At 52.8% G+C, this 19,486-nt stretch overlaps 1 protein-coding gene across 2 annotated transcripts in view; it reads right to left on the bottom strand.

Moving 5' to 3' along the window:
• Nucleotides 1–1,180: 1,180 nt before the first annotated feature.
• DOCK4 (dedicator of cytokinesis 4) overlaps nt 1,181–19,486 on the bottom strand; it is a 194,095-nt gene continuing 175,789 nt past the window's right edge. For both annotated transcript variants that reach the window (XM_081102275.1, XM_081102274.1), the window contains 11 exons: nt 16,651–16,827; nt 14,119–14,202; nt 13,246–13,365; nt 12,547–12,668; nt 11,880–12,000; nt 10,705–10,786; nt 10,439–10,548; nt 9,576–9,648; nt 7,746–7,859; nt 5,328–5,389; nt 1,181–1,911 (listed from right to left, as the gene is read on the bottom strand). In XM_081102275.1, coding sequence (XP_080958401.1) covers nt 1,474–1,911; nt 5,328–5,389; nt 7,746–7,859; nt 9,576–9,648; nt 10,439–10,548; nt 10,705–10,786; nt 11,880–12,000; nt 12,547–12,668; nt 13,246–13,365; nt 14,119–14,202; nt 16,651–16,827 — 1,503 coding nt within the window. In that variant the 3' untranslated portion in view covers nt 1,181–1,473. The remainder of the gene's footprint in view (nt 1,912–5,327; nt 5,390–7,745; nt 7,860–9,575; nt 9,649–10,438; nt 10,549–10,704; nt 10,787–11,879; nt 12,001–12,546; nt 12,669–13,245; nt 13,366–14,118; nt 14,203–16,650; nt 16,828–19,486) is intronic.

Raw genomic sequence — 19,486 nt, forward strand, 5'->3', positions numbered from 1 at the left:
CACTCATGCTGCAGCCACAACTGTTCGCTTTTCTTTTTTCTTACACATAGTGGTATCTCTTATTAAAATTAACCAGTTATGTACAAAAATACTTGAACATTTATTATAGAAAACCTCTATAATCAGCCTCAACAGCGTACACCTGCTGAATGGGTTCATCAAGGGAATATAAAAAAGTGGTCACTGCCTTCCAGGTAAGCTAGCCACAGCGAACACAGTTAAACTAAAATGAGCTTCCCAACAAAAGAGGGAAATATTTAACAGCATGATTTAAAATACAGTTCATCTCTATTGTCAAGTGAGTGTTATAAACAGGCAGTAAAAGGAAACAAAACACAGATACAAAATACACTACACACAAGGTGCTTGGTTCATCCCCAACAAGGAGGCCGCGCCTCCCGACTAGGTCCCAGCCGCTGGAACCCTCCCCAGCCGCCCCATCTCCCCCCACCCGCCCCAGGGCCCAGGGACAGCCCAGGGGCAGCCCTGCTGGGAGGAAGGGGGCAGGGCCCAGGCATCTTTCCTTTTGTGCAGGACTGAAAGTGAATGCCCTTGCCTCCTGAAAGTCCTCCTGCCATTTATTCATGCTAACATGTTTTCTCGAAGGGGCTTTTTCTTCATTTACGCCATTGATTTAATACTGTCCCGCATTGATTCCTGGATGCTCCTTAATGGGACCCATTAATTCGGGCTTGTTTACGACATGGGCATCGGCGCTTCTCAATGACAAATCTGGCTGCGGCGAAAACTGGCGAAAACTGTCGGGGAAGGAAGCCCAGGCTCCAGGTAAACATTTCCCCTGGGCTCTGCTACTCAGCCCGCCCGCCTCGCCTCATCTCGGCTCTGAAAGGCCATGCACCCTGAAGGGGAGACCGGTGGACGCTGTGATGCGGGTACTAATGACTGACCAGCCAGTCCCCACGCGGGACTTTTAGGGCGCAGCCGGCTACTGCATGTCAGAGGCAACCCCCAAGGAGCAGTTTGTCTCAAGAGTAAAACCGTGTCCAGCCCCAGCCGCACCCGACGTCTGCCATCGAACCGGCTTGACCTGTCACCGCCCAGGGGCCTGCTGGCGGGGGAGCCAGGACTCTCTCCTCCTCCCACGCGGGCCGGAACCGCCTCCGTCAGCTTTCTCAGTGTCAAGTATTCAGTAAAAAGTATGCAACATTACCACGCGTCGTATTGCTCGACAATACTGTATTGGCTTTAACATGAAACCGTAAAAAAGGGGAACGTACAAAGGTACAAAAGAAGTCTCGATCACTCTTTCCCGCCTCCCAAGGAGCGGGGCTTTCAGAGCTTCGGCCGCCAGGGCCCGCGCTGGGGTCCGTGGCGGTGAGTATTGTGCAACCGGACGCCCACGCGCGCCAACGCCTCCGGGACCAGTCTGATAAAGTGCCTCCACCGCCGTCCTCGCGCCATCCTTCTCCTCCTGTAAACGCAGCGGTCCTCGCAGGGGACCGGCCACGCGGCTCAGAGCTGCGAGACCTTCCTGGGCAGGGGCCGGGGCCGCGGGCCGGGCTCAGTCCTCCGGGGGCCGTTCTCCAGGGCGCCGGGGCGCGCGGCCAGCGGCTTGGGGGGCAGCGCGGGCGGCTCGGGGGTGACGGGGATGGACAGGCTGTGAGGTAGCGGGACCGGGCGCCGCACCGTCCGCTCGTAGACGCTGTAGGGCGGGGGCGTCTTGCTGTCCCTGCGCGCGGGCTCCTCCGGGGCGCCGTAGCCGGACCCCGACCCGGGCGCGGGCGCCGATGGCTCGTTCACCGGGTTCTCGAAGCCCGAGATTTCCGACGCGCTGCACCGGCTGAGCGAGGAGATGCCGCTGCTGCAGCTGCCCGACAGCACCGGCGAGTTGGAGAGCAGCCCGGACGAGTGGTACTCCACCGGGGAGGGCGTGAAGGCCTGCCCGGGGCCCTGCAGGCGAAAGGGGCGGAGAGACAGGGGAGCAAGGGGGTCACCCCCCGCGAGGGGCGGGGTCACCCCCCGCGAGGGGCGGGGTCACCCCCCGCGAGGGGCGGGGTCACCCCTGCGAGGGGCGGGGTCAGCCCCTGCGAGGGGCGGGGTCACACCTGCGAGGGGCGGGGTCACACGCTGCGAGGGGCGGGGTCAGCCCCTGCGAGGGGCGGGGTCACCCCCTGCGATGGCTGGAATGCACGCCCCACTGAATGCGGGCAGGGAAGCTCTAAACCAGCGCCTCAGATGGGGTGTCTTTAGAGACGGGGCCTTTACAGCGCGGGCTCCCTTAAAAGGAGGCCTTGGGGTGAGCCCACACCTAATCTGACCATCGTCCTTAGAAGGGGAGGAAACTTGGACCACCCCGCAAGGCGCAAGCACCCAGAGAGAAGACGCCGTGGAGACGCCAGGAAAGGGGCCTGGGAAAACCACGCCCGGCAGTGCCGTGATTTCCGGAGCAGCAGGAGAATAAGTTCTGTGGATTAAACCAGATTCCCGGCATTTCATAAAGAACTCCAAGTTCTAGCAACAATAGCTCAGTGTCTCATAACTTCTTGAAGCTGAGCAGGGGTTGCTCCCAGCCAAAGGGGATACATTCTTTCCTTTGCCACAGTCCCCACCCGACCACAAGATTCTCCCCGACTCCCTCTCTGGTTCATGTCAGCTGGCAGCCCCCTGCATCTGCACGTGCTCACTCCCTAACTGGTGTCCAAAGGAAAAGGGGTCCTGAGGGGTGGTCTGTGGAGAGCGGGACCCTGGGGCAGGCTGACAGTAATGCTCCTGGGGCCCTTGGGGGCAGATCAGCAGGGGCAAGTCCCACAATAAAGGAACTGGGACAGCTTCGTCCAGCCCACTGTCTTCTAAAGGGTGTGGTCATGAACCCTTGTTCGCATTCATCACAGAATGGCCTATGGACAAAATACCACGTGCGGGCATGCACGTACAGTGTGATTGAAACTTCGTGGCCCATGTGCAGAAGTCGATATTTTGTGGAAGAGCCACACGCAAGGGGCCAAAGAGCCACATGTGGCTCACAAGCCACAGTTTGCTGACCACTGTTCTAGGAGGTAACATTAGGACAAACACACTTTGAGAAATGTCCTCTTGGACCAACTTGACCTCGGTCTCTTTTTAAACAAAATAATGGGGGGAGACACAAACCCTTCCACTTAGTGGGGCTGGAAATGAAGCAGGGCCAACTGAGAGGTCCCAATGCACTGCTGGTTTTGTCCAAAATAAGATAGGAGAGCCCGTCAGTCACACAGGGTTACTCCATTTAGGTGCTGAAAACAACCTTTAAGGCACCGCCTGCATTCTCATCACAGGGCGAGGAGCTTAAGGCAGAGCGCCCTCTCCTGGACCCCAGGAGTCACAACACGTCCAGCCACCCCTTCCAGTGATGGCGAACCTGTTGAGCTCGGCGTGTCAGCATTTTGAAAAACCCTAACTTCACTCTGGTGCCGTGTCACATATAGAAACTTTTTGGCATCTGCAACCATAGTAAAACAAAGACTTATATTTTTGATATTTATTTTATATATTTAAATGCCATTTAACAAAGAAAAATCAACCAAAGAAATGAGTTCGCGTGTCACCTCTGACACGCGTGTCACCTCTGACACACGTGTCATAGGTTCGCCATCACTGCGACCCCACTGTGACCATGTGGCCAGAGAGGCGGGCAGTGAGGACGGATGCAGGTGTGCTGCATAGCACTCTCCACTCAGCTATTTCAACATTTCCATGCTTTTGTTCTTTTTGTTCTGCTCCCGCCCCGCCAATCTCTAAGACTTAGAGTCTTATTACGACTCTGCAAAATCAAGGGAAAGGTGCAGGTACTGGCCCGTAGCGCCGCGTGGGAGGGAGCGCGAGGCGGGTGGGAAGCTGTGGAAACACCACGGCCGCGGCACTTTCCCTCCCGTCACACCGAGACCACAGACCCGGCTGCAGAGCAGGCACAGGCCGGGGCTTTCTCGGGGCCACTATGGCGGAGACAACAAAACCAGCAGGGAACTGGCTCTGTTGGAAAAGTGGGCAACGTGAACGTCACGCTTCTCTGCGATTTCCTCCCTCTTTTTGGTTTCCCGTTTCAGATTCTCGGTTTCTACGAGCAGCTGCTGCTCGGACGGCTCAGGACCTGTTTTCCTTCGATGTCACCTGGAAACCTCTCCCCCTCGAAAGGGACAGGGAGCGTGGAGGTCCCCGTCACTCAGGGATGAAATCATTCTTTCCACTGCCGTTGCCTCCGGGCAGCAGCTCTGGGCACCACGCCCACAAGGACTGGCAGGCCTTGCCTCAGCCTGACACCCTACCCTTGGACATCTACCCTTGGACGGCTACCCTTGACCTCCACGAGGGACTGTGTCTGCTCAGAGATGTCCAATAGCCCGTGTCTACAGACCCGGACAAACATCTGATCTTTAAAGCTTTAAAAAGTCATTGCACTGCCTGGCTTTTCATTAATGTATTCGAAAGTCTTGGTAGAAAGTAGGAAAAGAGCCTGGCCAGCGAGGCTCAATGGCTGAGCATCAGCCTACAAACCAGGAAGTCAGGGTTCAGTTCCTGGTCAGGGCACATGCCCGTGTTGCGGGCTCGATCCCCAGCATGGAGCATGCAGGAGGCGGCCAATCGATGATTCTCATCATTGATGTTTCTACCTCTCTCTCTTCCTCTCGGAGATCAATACAAACATATTTTTTAAAAAAATAAAATAGGAAAAGAGAAACTGGGTTTGGCTGTGTCAGCGTGGGCGAGGCTGATGAGAAGGCAAAAGGCCCAGAACACTATTTCGGACACCCTGACCCTGATGTCGATTCAAGGCGGTGTGGTTTTAATGCCTCTTAAACGAGGGAAGGCTGAGCATGTCCTAGGGCTGTGGTCGGCAAACTCACTAGTCAGCAGAGCCAAATATCAACAGTGCTTCTTCAAAATGGACTCGCCCAGGCCGAAAACCGACTTCTGCGCATGGACCATGAAGTTTCAATCGCCCTGTACATGCGCCCGCACGTGGTATTTTGTGGAAGAGCCACTCAAGGAGCCAGAAAGCTGCATGTGGCTCGCGAGCCGCAGTTTGCTGACCATGGTCCTAGGAGGTGACACTGGGACCATATTTCTTTCCTAATTCGGGGTCTCTCCAGGCGGCACACCCTCACTGGCACCATGTGCGAGCAAGCGAGGCTATAACCTGAACAGGGCTGCGTCAGCAGAGGCGGCACCCCCAGGGGAAAGCCCAGGCTGCTCCCGCCCCGCCTTCCTCGCGCTGCCCCCACTTCTCTGCCTGCTCCGTGCAAATGAAAGCCCTGCTAACGGACCAGGGGGCTCCTCAGGGGGGAGGGAACACGGGGCCCATCCCAGGCTCAGTTAAACGAGAGCCGTACCTTCAACGGAGACCGCCCGGCGGGTGAGGGGGAGACCGGCGCTGTGTGTCTCGCAGGCGAAGCTGTAAAGAGAGAGTTTCAATTCAGAAACACCGGGCGGTTGACCCCCGGGCGTGCCCTCTGCATGTGCAAACCCACAAGCGGCCCTGGGCAGGAGGACCTAGGTAGGAGGACCTGGGCAGGGGCGTAAGTCACCCAAGGTTGGCAGCGTCCGGACTGGGAGAGGAGTGAAAAGCCACAGCCGAGCAGGATGCCTGAGCCTCAGGGGCAGGGCCCTAGAGGGCCCATCGTCCCTTCCATTTCCCCAAAGCCCAGAGGCTTGTGGGTGTGGGGGGCCGGGAGCCGTCTCCACAGACACTGCTGGCTTGGGCCTGAGCGGCAAAGGGAAGCCCAGGGCACTGGGCAGCACAGACTGACTAGGTCCAGGGGCACACGGACTCCAGCCTCCGACTGCACGCCCCCACCCCCCACTGCGAACCGTAGAAACCCTTGGCCGCGACCACTAGCCCCCTAAGGCCTGTGCTCCGGTCCCCCTTGGTCCCCGGGATGGAGGATGGGGGTGGGGGAGGAGGTGGTGCCCTAGATTTCATCATCGGGGCAGACAGGCGTGTTCCTCCCGCCCACCGGCCCAGCCCCACGTCGGGACCCGGCACGTGGATGGATGAACTGCTCTGTGCAGAGTGCAGACGCCTCTCCTAATTCCACCAAGTCGGGGTTCATGAGCTCGGGGTTTATTGCTCTGTGGTGAGCTGCCTGCACCCCACCCCCACCCACCGGCTGTCACAGGAGGTTGATAACTCACAGGAAACCACAGAAAGGCTGAAGTGGAGACAGACAGTCCAGACACCCCCCGCCCCCACAGAGAGCACAGATGAGGACAGAGGACACACCAGGAGGATCTGTGCGGAAGGGAGGCAGCCCGCCGCGCTGCCCTGCAGACGTCAGTCGCCCGTGTGCGCGAAGGGAGGCAGCCCGCCGCGCTGCCCTGCAGACGTCAGTCGCCCGTGTGCGCCGGGGCCTGTCCTGGCTCGTGTTCAGTGACCCCTCCTGCGCACCTGCCCGCTCAGGCTCACAGAGCCGCTGCTCAGGAAGGCGTTCTCGCACGGAGCCTACGCCAGCCCTGCCAGGACCCTTGCCTACAGGTTTGAATGGGCCTAGGAGCCGAACTGCCCCCAGCTGACAGCTGCTGAAATGCTTTTCAAGTTCCCCCTGCAGCCACACAGCCAGGTTTAACGGCAGAAACAAGTCACCTGGGGGCTGAGTCCTCACCAGGGGCCGCAATGACACACTGGTGCCCCTCACAGCTGAGCCCAGTGGCTCCTGCTCTGCTTAAAGCTCTCCCGGCCTTTCAGACCCTGCCGGTGGCGTTTAGCTATGGCAACGACAGAAAACCTGGCAGCAGAGAGTTTTATTTGAAAAAGAAAGGCTGCCCGGCCGGGGGGCTCAGTGGGTGAGTGTCGACCTATGAACCAGGAGGTCACGGTTTGATTCCCAAGCAGGGCACGTGCCCAGGTTGTGGCTCAATCCCAAGTAGGGGGCGTGCAGGAGGCAGCCCATCAATGATTCTCATCACTGATGTTTCTATCTCTCTCCCTCTCCCTTCCTCTCTGAAATCAATAAAAAAAATGTGTATATAAATAAGTACATAAAAAGAAAGTCGCTTTCCTCTTCTTAGTAAACAAAAAAAAGATGCTAAAATGCAGCAAATTAAATGGATCCTCCAGGAAAGCCCACAGAGGCAATGGCATCATATTTCCTCTTACCAGGAGGCTGGGTGTATTCAGTTTCAGAACTACTCTCGACCTGCGTTAAGTGTTGGGAGGACTGCCCAGCACCAGGGTAGGGGAGCTGGCAGAGCGGGTCAGCCCTCTCAGCGACACCCCCAGTGGAGGTCACTGAGCAAAGGGCTTGTTCAGGAGGACAGGGGCCCTGTTCCTGCTGTCAGCTCACAGGCAGCTTCCCCACCATCACTGTCAGGGTTCTTGAACTCTGAGGCCTTCGAGAAATGATCGAATACGGTCCTCTCGGGCAGCAGACAGCGTGGCACGGGGGTAGTTGTCCCCAGCCGCCCATCAGAGTTAGGGTCAGTCAGTGCCTGTTTCGGGGCCGCCTGTGGCGTTGCCATCAGCTCCACACGAGAGGGAAGGGAGCAGCGCGCCAGCAGAGGCTGCTGAGGAGGCGGCCGGGAGGGCAGTGCCAGCCCGCAGCGTGCAGAGCACGCGCCCCCGTCAGAGCTCACGAGGAGCGCAGTGTAGCAGGAGTTCCGCAGAGAGAGGGACAGCGCCCACGCACTAGGCAGCGACTGAGGCCCCCCGCGCCAGGACCACCCCCTGCCTTTCTCTGCGCAATCCGCAGCGGGAGCAGTCAGTGCAGTGGTTATTGCAGAGAAGCGACTATGCACACGCGTCATATACCCACCCGTCAGTGCGGGCCGCGGAGGGACAGGGGGCGAGAGGAGCCTCCCACTCTCCGCCATGCTCCTGGCCTCCTTCCCACTGTCCAGGCTCCAGCTGCTAGGGGTGGGGTTCACAGCTGGAAGGGAACGACACAGCTAAAGCACTCTGCCCTTCGGACCCGAGACCTTAAAGAATCAGTTACCCAGAATGAAAGAAACCACCTGGATTTAAGCACACCACACGCACACACACACACGCACACGCACATGCGCACGCACACGCGCACGCACACGCACAGGAAAGCTGCTAAGGCCGGGCCCTTTCTCTGCCTGCCTCCCTCACCGTGAGAGCTGACGCTGAACTAGGTGAGACCGGGTCTGTGTACTGCACTCAGTCACACGGAACCACAGCCTCACACGTAGCGCAGAGCCTGGACAGAACTACAAACCTGTTCAGATGCGAGAGGGCAGACGAAGAATGCAACCACTAGACTACTTCAAAACTGTCTTTCGTAAGGACTTGTGGACACGTGGCACTCAAAAGGGGCAGGCGGTGACAAATGTTGGCAGAATCACGGGGAAGGGACAGCCTACCACACCGCCGCGGACCGGACCCACTCTGGGAAAAGGGCCCCAGCTCCCGAAATCAGTGCACTCTACTGAGGCACGTCCTACACAGAACTTCGACTGGGTTGGCATCGTCCTCTTTGCTCGTTTGCCTGCTGCACGCTTCAGCGAGATCCAGAAACATGGAGCCACCCTGACAGGAGGAGGCTAGAGGCAAGGGCTATAAATAGCGCTGTGCTGCGGTTTCCAGGCAGGCCTTGGAGGGTCCCGCGGCTTGCTCCCTGCGCAGGCACTGCCCCCTGGTGGTCGTGGCTAGGATGCCAACATTTTGCCACGTGCATTTAATGGGATGCAATGACCGCTCTTGAAATACATGTAGCTTTCCTCGGTTCCTTTCCAGTTTGCGTTGTGGTTTTCTTTGGTAGCAGGATTTCCGAGGAAAAGGCCATATTCCTACATGCTTCAGACAGAGATCAATATCTGACTTGTAAGATGAAAGCCACATTTCTGTTCTAAAATACTAGTAACTGGGGCTGCGGTCTCACTAATGTGACCTCCCGAGGACAGTCTGGATGTCACTGTACCGGATGCTCCACGACAACACAGCCTAGTTCTTAATGAGGGTGATTCCAGGGCACTTCTCAGGGACGTTTCATTAGTGACTCCTGATGGGGGCTGGTGGGACCACTGGGCTCTGTGAGGCTGGCCCTGAGAGAAGCCAGTTGGGGCCTGGCTCCCCCAGCCCCGCACCCCGGAAGTCCCCCACTATACTGCACAGACTGATACTAATGGGCTGCTCGCTGCAATGCGCGTGTCTGCTTCTCCTTTTGTGTGACCCTGAGGCCGAGGGCACTCCATTACGCACTGGACTGCAACTCCTCAACAGTACCTGAGTCACCACACATGACATGTGCTGGCAGAGGAGCTGTGTGACGGACATGGGGGGGCGGGGGGGAGGGACTTCTCTGGGAAGGTGTGCGTCCCTGTACCGAGCATGCAACCTCATGGGCCTCTCCGTCGCAGGAAGGCAGGGCTGGCCTCGGGGACTCACGGAAAAGCCACTTCCCAGAGGAGTCCCTAACTGGCTCAGGCTCTGCTGTTAAACCCGACAGAAAGACAGCGTTCAAAAACCGCATTGTGAGCGACTGTCTTTCTTGATCCCCTACAGGGCACCTTGGTCCTGATCCTCCAGACCCGAGACATGCCTTCCACACAGACACAAGGAGATGAGCAGTGAGGACAGACAGGCCCACGCACAGTCCAGGGCTGACGCTGCTGCTGCCTACCTTTCTCAGGTGCGGACAGGTTTGGGTCGCTGCGCGGCATGGCTCCGTCTCCAATGTGATTGAACAGCAGCCTCTGGAAGGCACAAGGACCTGTGGTTATGGGGTGACAGGCTGACTTGGGGGACCTTCTAGAAAATGAGAAGATGATTTCATTATGGAAACTTTGTGTTCAAAACAATATTTTGTATGCTATCCGAGATCCCTAGGAACAGAGAATTAATTATATGTAAGGGGGGGAAAGGGAAGAGCCTTAGGTTTTGACAAAGAGAACATAGTGTTTCAAAAGTTCAGCTTAGATTTTAAATAAAAATGGTAAATAACTTTTCACAATAAAATGTAGGAAAAAACAAATGGTGAGTAACAGATAGGCTATGGTGCTCTTTCGAGGTACAAGTGCTGCCCTGACCGGGCTGCTCAGCTGGGGAGAGCATCCTCCCAATACGCCAAGGTTGCGGGTTCGCTCCCCAGTCAGGGCACATACAAGAATCAACCAATCAACGTATCAATAAGTGAAACAACAAGTCAATGTCTCTTTCTCTCTTCTTTGCCCTTCCTCTCTCTGAACTTAATAAAAACATATTTAAAAAAGAAAAAAAGAAACACAGAGTCAGATCAGAGAGGGGAACCATTCCTCGCTTTCCTCTCGGCTTTACTCTCAAGCAACAGCCATGTGTCTGCGGAGGAAGTGGCTGGGCGGAAACTCCCTCCGATAGCGACAGACCCGGGTTCCCTGGCCCCTGCAGGCGGGACGCGCCATCTAACGCAGCCCACGGGTTGCCTCTGGCAGCCATCGTGTTTCTTCGGGGACATGTGAGCCGTTCCAGACCCTTCCTTGTCTTCTAGGGTCCCGGCTGGAGGGTTACCTGCGAAGGCTCCACAGGTGTGGGGTAGATGGCGCTGCACGGCCGCTCCCGGGGGGACAGGCAGGCGTTCTCTCGGGAATGTTTGTGTTTGTCGGACAAGAGAGGAGAAGCTGGAAGAGAGGAAGGATGGTCAGTGAGGGGGCGCCGCCGTCTGCAGCTGGCAGCTGAGTGCCGTGGCTGCGGCCACAGATCGGGACACGGAAACCCCGGCTCCCAGGCGCTGGGCGGCTCCCGGGGCCCCTCAGCCCACCGCACCCCGCGCTGACCTCTGGCACTCGATGGGGCAGAGCTGGTCACGTTGGGCGAGGCGGAGTGGGTGGAACTCAGGCTTGAGGTAGACGGGCTTGGCTGTAACACAGGGAAGCGGTATGACAGGCTGCTCAGAGGCTGCGCCACACCGACATGTTCTAAGCAAAATCGCCGATGTGTTCTTTTCAAATTAACAGCAAAGAAAAGGCCATTTTGATGCATAGAAAAATCTGACTGACTCGGACTGATAGGAAGACCTGTCTGAATGAATCCAGAATTTGGGCCGTGGCTGGTGTGGCCCGGCAGGGGTCGTCGCGTGCACTAAAAGGTCGCTGGTTCGATTCCCAGTCAGGGCACATGCCCAGGTTGTGGCTCGATCCGGGATAGCGGGCGTGCAGGAGGCATCAATGTTTTGCTCTCACTCTCATGTTCTGCTCTCTCTCCCTCTCCCTTCCCCTTTCTCTAAAAATCAATTTAAAAAAATATTTTCTAAAAGAAAAGAACTTGAGATTTTGACGCCTGCCCACGGCAGGCATTCATGCTGGCCAGCTATCTGTGTGGCTGGGGACCACTGGCAGGCCACCTGACTGAGACAAGCAGGACACCGGCCACGGAAGCAGGCGAGTGCTTCTAAGAGGCAGAGAATCCATCTTCCCAGTTCCTCCAAAAATGTGTTCAAAGCATGTATTTGGCGATATGAAGGGGGCCTCTTCTTCAAGGACAGTGGCGAGGAAGTTCAGCTTAGTCTGACAGGGCTGTTATAGATGCCACATTAGTGGTGCCTAAATAGAATTTTTTGCTGCAAGAGCTACACTAACTCTAAAATCCCTAAAACTATATTTTTCCTTTGGCAAAAAGACTCTTCATTGCAGAAATTTTCGGCCACACCTAAGGAAGAGATTTTATAATGGACCCATAAACAACGTATCCTTACAGGGGAAAAGGTCAGTTGGAGATGCGGACAGGTGGCCATGCGGAGACCGGACAGAGGGGCTCAGAGCTGACCGGGCGCTCCGGGCTCTCCCTCGCCCGTCCCTGCCTCTGACAGGGAGTGGGGCTGGGCCAGCGCTTCCAGGTTGCCCTCCCGTCCCGGTCTCGTCGCAGGCTCTGCCCGGCAGCACTGCCCAGAGGAGGCAGGCCCGGGACGGAGGCGGAAATGCGTGACAGGAAAGACAGAACGCGGGTGCCGCACCTGCATGTTGAAGACCTCGTCGGAGCTCTCCGACTGCCCCGTGATGTTGCTGACTTCAGCGGAGGCCTGTGAGGACAGCGACGACGAAGAGTACCGGTTGATGGCCGGGTAACTCAGAGGGCTGGTGGGGGGCGAAGGCGGGGAGAAACGGTTGTTAACTCGGTCTCTGAACTGCGCTTTATCCCACGCCGGCCTGGTGTGAAACCAAAGGGGAAAATATCCACCCTCGACTGGCCAGTGTGGCTCAGTAGCTGAGCGCCAACCCATGAGCCGAGAGGTCCCCGGTTCGATTCCCGGTCAGGGCCCAGGCCCAGGTGGCGGGCTTGATCCCCAGTACGGGGCGTGCAGGAGGCAGCCGATCAATGATTCTCTCTCATCACCGATGTTTCTATGCCTTCCTCTCTCTAAAATCAACAAAAACATTAAAAAAATATATCCACCCTTTTTGGCGTCTCCTGTTTGCCTTGATCTAGTCATATGTTTGCGTGTATTTATTCCTCATGCGGTGGATGGCTCACCAGTAGCAGATGCCTGCAGCTGCCTCGCGGGTTAATGATTTCATTAAGAAGTAGCGGATTTGACAAGCTGTGCAAGAAGGAGCCGACCATTCCAGGTCATTGTGCGGGGGTGGGTGCCAAAGTGTACGAGAACAAAGAATAGGACTCACCTGCGCCTGGGAATTACCCGGGAACCGTCTGGGCTCATGGAGGCGGGCGCCGAGTTCCGGCACACACGAGGGCTTCCGTTAGGAAAGTGGACTGGGCTGGCTTGTAGACAAGCAGAGAGCTCCTAAGAGTAATGCAGAAAACCCTTCAGAAGAGGAACCGTGTGGGCAAAATAACCTATGCGATATTTCAATATATTAGATATGTGTGCTGAGTATCTTGAAATCTTTACATAGGGCTATTATGGTAGGTTTCAGTATTATTAAGCTTTCTTTTTTTAAAAAAAATGTTTTTATTGATTTCAGAGAGGAAGGGAGAAGGAAAAAGAGATAGAAACATCAATGATGAGAGAGAATCATTGATCAGCTGCCTCCTGCACACCCCACACTGGGGAATGAGCCCACAACCCAAGCATGTGCCCTGACGGGGAATAGAACCCTGACCTCCTGGTTCATAGGTTGACACTCAACCACTGAGCCACACTAGCCAGGCTTATTAAGCTTTCTCTCGCTTGCTTTTCATTTTCCTAAAAGCTGAGCATGACCAAAAGATGGCAATGCAGTGTCAATATCGGAGGACTCCCGGCCAGATGGTGCAGTTTGGTACAAGCACCACAAGATGTCACCTCTGACCACCGCCTCGGCTCTCTAAGAACAGCTAACGGTCAGTGCTGGGGCATGGGATGGGCACTGTGGACCTGCCTGTATCCCTAGACTCGACTTCATCATGAAGAACTGGTCCACCAGCTTCTTGTGAAGGGGTCGCATGTCCTGAGGCACAAACTTCTCATGCACGGCCAAGCCGAAGTCCAGAATCTGTGCCTGGAGAAACACACAAGGAGAGAGTCCGCACGGACGAGGAACTCCACGGAGTGGCCCCTGGGGTCAAGCGCCGTCCCCACACGCCTGCACGCATTGGCGCTCCTTCCTCTCGACCCAGCAGGACAGGAGCGGTCCCTAATGCGCAGGCAGGGACCCGGAGGCTCAGAACCGTCCTGCGAGCTGAGGACACAATGGGGATCCAGACTGTGGTCCCTGGTTCCAAAGACTCGAAGTTCCTGCCCCCCCACGTGTCCGAGATTTCTAATAACCTTCGAAGCAGTTATGTGTCCCTTTGGCTCCTCGGGCGCTTCCCCAGATGGGACGGGGCTGCCCCCTGTTGGCAGGATAGGGCGCTGTTCCCTGAGGGATCTCTTTTCTGGGGGGCACCCTCTTTTCCATGTTACTCTTCTCTCTCCCCTCAGGTTCTTCTGTGCCCATCCACTGCCCCCCAGATTTTCCAAATCCATCAAGGAGGAAGTACGAAGTGCACAGGAATTCTATGCTAACTGCTATGCTTCTTATTTTTGTTAAAGTTTATTCTGTTCACTCATCGCGTATCCAGGAACCGCACCTGATATAAACCAAGGTTTCCTGCCACGAGGATCCCCCAAAGAGAGGAACATAAACCTTCCAGTTTCCTTTGTTCAACTATCAACTGCTTCATTCCTTTGAGTCGAGTAGCAGCTGTCATTTGCCGCTTGCAGCCCTGGCCTGGCCACACCCCTTCTTGGCCCAGCCACGCCTCTGCCTTACCTGCTCAAGCATCAGCTCTCGTAACCGGGCAATTTTCTCTCCGTCTTCAGGGTGACTTAAGATATACTCCTTGACAAAGAATGCCTGGGGAGAGGAGGAATAACCAGTGTACTTCGGGAGAGTTACAAAGGAAGGGAGAGACCTGTTGTTTTGAATGCCCTGGTCCCTTTAAAGAAACAGCGCTGCCGTGAACCAGGACACCACTGTATACCCGGCTTGGGAGCAGGTGGAGGGATGCCTAGTGTGGGCGGCTGGTCAGAACGGAGATATAAGGAATGGACCATCCGAGGAAGATCAGAGATTGTGTAAGTATTTTTGATAAAACAAACCAATAGCAAAGCCAAATGAATAAGCTTTATGGCATCACACTCTTAAATCAGTTGCCTTAGGTTCAGTGTGACCACGGCGCTGGCTTCCACTTCCAAGCGATTGGGCCGTCCTGTTGAGCACTAAGAGGGCAGGAGACTTAAGGCATCTCCTAGACAAGATCGCACTTCTGTCTGCCATGAGCCTCCTTGCTCAGGGCAATGATTTTAGGTAGACATCTGTGAAACATGCCCTCGCTACTTTTATTCATCCAAGAACACACACTTTTATCCTCAAAATATCACACGGGGATATGGAGGGATCATGCCTCACAAATGATGTGCTTGCCCTGCCCGACAGCAGCCTCCATGCCAACAGCAGCCCGTGCTAGCAGGCTGACATGCGTGCATATTTTAAACAAAGATTCCCGAAACCCTGAGAAATCACCTCTGAAAATTTTCAAACAACAATCCCTAAACCTCACCTCTTTTTTTAAAAAAAATTTATATATATACTAGTGGCCCGGTGCATGGGTTCTAGCACATTGAAAGGAAATTAGTTAGAAGACATATTTTAATATCACTATTCACCCTTTCTCTATAATAGAAGTGTCAGAGATTAAAGAAAACCAGTAAATGTATATGAAAATAATATATAAATTGATTAATAAACAATAACATAACAACACATATAAAACAACACAAAGATGATATAAAAACAACAAAAACATGATATAAAAACAACACTGATAAAAACAATGACTGATAAATTGATGGAACTTATTCTAATATCTCCCTGTACACCACATTAAGAGTAAAAACTTTCAGAGTGCTTGACTAATTTCCCTTGTGATGAAGTATTTACAACTTCAACTTCAAGATCACACACTCTTCAAACTCGAGAGAAAGCAACATATAACTGACCATGTCCGAAAATGGGTTCAGGTAGGAATATTCCTACTCTGTCTAGAGTTTGTCCTTGTGATTTATTAATAGTCATCGCAGATGCTGGCATCACGGGAAACTGTCTTCGAATTAATTTAAATGGGAGGCCAGTGTCAGACGGGGACAAATAAATTCTTGGAATCAGAACAACCTCTCCTTCTGCAGATCCTGTTAATACTTCAGCTTCAATTATGTTAGGTCGCGATCTTGTGATAATAAATCTAGTACCATTACAAAGACCCCATTTACTATTAAGATTTCTCAGTAGCATGATGATTGCACCTACTTTCAATTTAAATTTATGACATGGCATTCCCGAAGGAGCAATACTATTAAGAAATTTGATGGAAAAATTTTCGTTTTCAGCACCATCCGTTGAATCGATGGATTCGTCACTCAAATAGGTGTAAAAATCTCTGAGTATATTCAAAATTTCTTCATTTAATTTATGAACGTGCTCAGTTTTTGGACAAAAAATCGCACATTTAGATACATTTTTTATATTATCTATAGATATACTATTTCCAAAGGTAGCTTCAAAAATAGATCCGTTACAAATAATTTCACAGGGGATTTCCATAATATCCATTCCTAAATGAAAACTGCTATCAAGTTTGCAATCTCTAAGTTTTACTAACCATTCACGGTAAGCAGAATCCTGTGATCTCATATTTCTTTTAAGAGACAACTGTCTGAAACATTCACAAACACTACAGTACTTTAAATTCGTTTGTACTGTAGTCGACCGCATAGCATGCAGCACAACACAGACATTTTAGAGGTACGTTGTGCCAATAGTTGGTCTTCAGATATATTCAGTTGACGATACTGCTTCTCTCAGCTTCAGAATGTCAACAAAAACAACCAAATTTACGATCGACAATGACAGATCGAAACATGTGTGATTGGCGCCAGTGAGAGCTTTATGCGTACCACCCCTGTGCGAGTCAACGTTTATTTTTAAATTGCCAGTGTGCACCACATTAACAGATGGTTGGTCGGATGGTCAGATGGACATACAATTGGTCACTTAGCCTTCTGTATATTAGATAGATTTTTTTTATTGAGTTCAGAGAGGAAAAGAGGGAGAGAGAGAAACATCAATGATGAAAGAGAATCATGCATCAGCTGCCCCTGCACGCCCCACAATGGGGATCGAGCCTGCAACCCAGGCATGTGCCCTGACCGGGAATTAAACTGTGATTTCCTGGTTCAACCACTGAGCCACACCAGCAGGGCACCCTCACCTCTTTTTTCTTTTAATTCTTTTTTACACTCTCACCTCTTGATACCGGGAGACTCCGCCGTTGACAGCAGCATCGATGACCCCGTTCAGGCACATGGTCAGCGGGTTGATGTTCTGCATCTGCCGGGTCTGACACTGGCTGATCAGAGTCTTCAGCTGCTGGTTCTTGTTCTCCAAGACCTCAATCGCGTTCTCCAGGGGCGTCATCTCCACCTGAGGAGCCGATGAGCACAGACACGCGCTGGAGTCTAAGGAGATTATCCGGGTCCCACGAGCAGGGCCCACCCCTTTCCCCACCCCTCCCATTCAGACCTCTCCCAGGGCACCCAGTGCCATAGACAAGGACTGTGAGATAAATCAGCTGCATTAGTAAAGTCTAGAAAGCGATGGTCATGATAGTCATTGGGTGAAACTAAGTTTGGAGCATCGGTAATTGTTAATTATCTATTAGCACGGCAACACTCAATGTAACCTTTAAAAGAAAAAAAGTCACGTGATGACTTTTAAACCGTGGGTTTTTTCTTCCTTCGGAAGAGCTAAACGTTCAGGGCACATTATTGTCACCTGTCTAGATGCTTCCTAATGCAGAGCGTCATGTGGAGGGGGGTACAGAGATGCACGTGCCGGTGCTCTGACGTGCAGGAGCTGCCAGGCCTCAGGAAGATGGGTCGTGGGCCCGCATGGACCACCCCTGCATGTGCCACATCACCACAAGGTGCACGGGGGGGGGGGGGGGGGGGGGGGGGAACGACAGTGGGAGGTACGGAAACAGGATGGTCATACAGGCCCTGGATCTGCGCGTTGAAGGACAGCCAAACAGAACACAGCGAGGTAAGCGTTCTAGGCGGCACGGGACGCCTAATGGTGAAAATGAGGCGTGTGCCAGCAGGCTGCACTGTGACAGGTATTGTCACTGACGCTGTGTTTGAAGGAACGCCTGCCAAGCTCTCAGCTGTGAAATCCTTCCAGCTTACAGTTCCTGTCCCGGCTCTTTCAGTTAAGGAAACAAACCAGAGTTTTTGAAGGTCGCTTAGATCATTTTAAACCGATGCCAAAAACCTCTAAAATAATCTGACGATGTCAAAATGAACACTGTATACTCATCAGAAGGCACTCTACAGAGAAGGACGGACCCGCCAGGAAGTAGGTAACTTGCACCGTGGAAAGCTGGCAGAGAGCCAGGCCCAGAATATTTAAATCTCTTACAAACCAGTCAGAAAAAGGGCAAACAACCCAATAAAAAATGAGCCAAAGTCTGAAACAACCGCTCAACAAAGGGAAATCCAAACGGCCAGTAAACATGAAAATGTGTTGACTCTCGATTGTGATCAAAGAAGTAAAAGGTAATACTACAGTGATATACTACTCACCACCAGCCAAGATTGCAAAATTAACATGACGACAGCACGTGGACGTGAGAATGTGACCAACAGTCTCTCAGTTCCTGCTCTTGGAAGTTCTAATTCAGGGGTCCTCAAACTACGGCCCGTGGGCCACATGCAAATACAAATATTGTATTTGCTCCCGTTTTGTTTTTTTACTTCAAAATAAGATATGTGCAGTGTGCATAGGAATTTGTTCATAGTTTTTTTTTTAAACTATAGTCCGGCCCTCCAACGGTCTGAGGGACAGTGAACTGGCCCCCTGTTTAAAAATTTTGAGAACCCTTGTTCTAATTGTTTTGGTTACCTTGGAAAACAGCCTGGCATTTCATACTAAAATCGGCGATATATTTATTATATTTTATGACCCTGCCATGTGCACAAGGAAACATGCCAAAATGCTCATAATTGTCTTCCAAATTCATGTGTCCATTTGATAATAAAATGCACAAGTATAGTGTGGTATGATCATACAATGGAATAATACACAGCAATGAAAACTAACTTCAGTCACATGTAATAATATGGACTAACACTACAGACAAAAACAAACGAACACAGAAGCAAGTTACAATGGGATATATACAGTACGACAGACGCCATTATATAAAGTTCAAAACCAGGCAAAACTAAATTGACTGGTTTATATCGGATGCACTAGGCAAGGGAATGGATACCATAAAAGAGAGGGTAATGGTGAGACGGGTCATTAAGCTCCCCCACGCGGTATAGGGAAACTGATGGCTAAACAAACTGGCCAGGCAACTGGCAGCAGAAACAGAAGGCCACCTCCCTAGAGATCATATCTGGGCCTGTGTTTCGGCTCCAGACCCAGAAAAGCAGCGAAGGTAAGAGAACATACCTCTGGAATATCTGAGTAAGCCCTTTCTAAGCCCTCAGGGCACAATCTCCCCACAGAGCCCAAACCACAGATTCCCCTCATTGCTGAGTTAACTGTTGACTGTTAACTATCCTGCTCCCACCTGAGTAAAAGAAGTATGTCTATCCCTTTACTTTCTATCCCAGCTCGGAGGTTTCCCCATTTTGCTTTCTCCCACCTCTCTATCACCAGTGGATTTCATGTAACTTCCTTTTAAAAAATATATTTTTATTGACTTCAGAGAAGAAGAGGGAGAGAGAGATTGAAATATCCAAGATGAGAGAGAATCGTCGATTGGCTGCCTCCCACACGCCCCCGGCTGGGCATGTGACCCAAATGGGAATCGAACCGTGACCTCCTGGTTCATGGGTCGATGCTCAACCACGGAGCCACACGGGCCAGGCAGCATGTTAACTTCCTTACATCTTCCCCTTCTGTCCTGATGTATAAAGCAGGTGGTAAAACTGCACTCTCTGGAGCATTTCCTCAACCCACTGAGCTTTTGCTTCCCGCCAACGGTTATCAGTTTGACTCAAATAAACGCATGAAAGTTCCTCCCGGTTTGGATTCTTACACTAAGTGAGAGAAAGAGCATAACTGGGCTCACACG

This window comes from Myotis nattereri, assembly GCF_964212035.1.
Source record: "Myotis nattereri genome assembly, chromosome: 11".
Taxonomy (NCBI): Eukaryota; Metazoa; Chordata; class Mammalia; order Chiroptera; family Vespertilionidae; genus Myotis; species Myotis nattereri.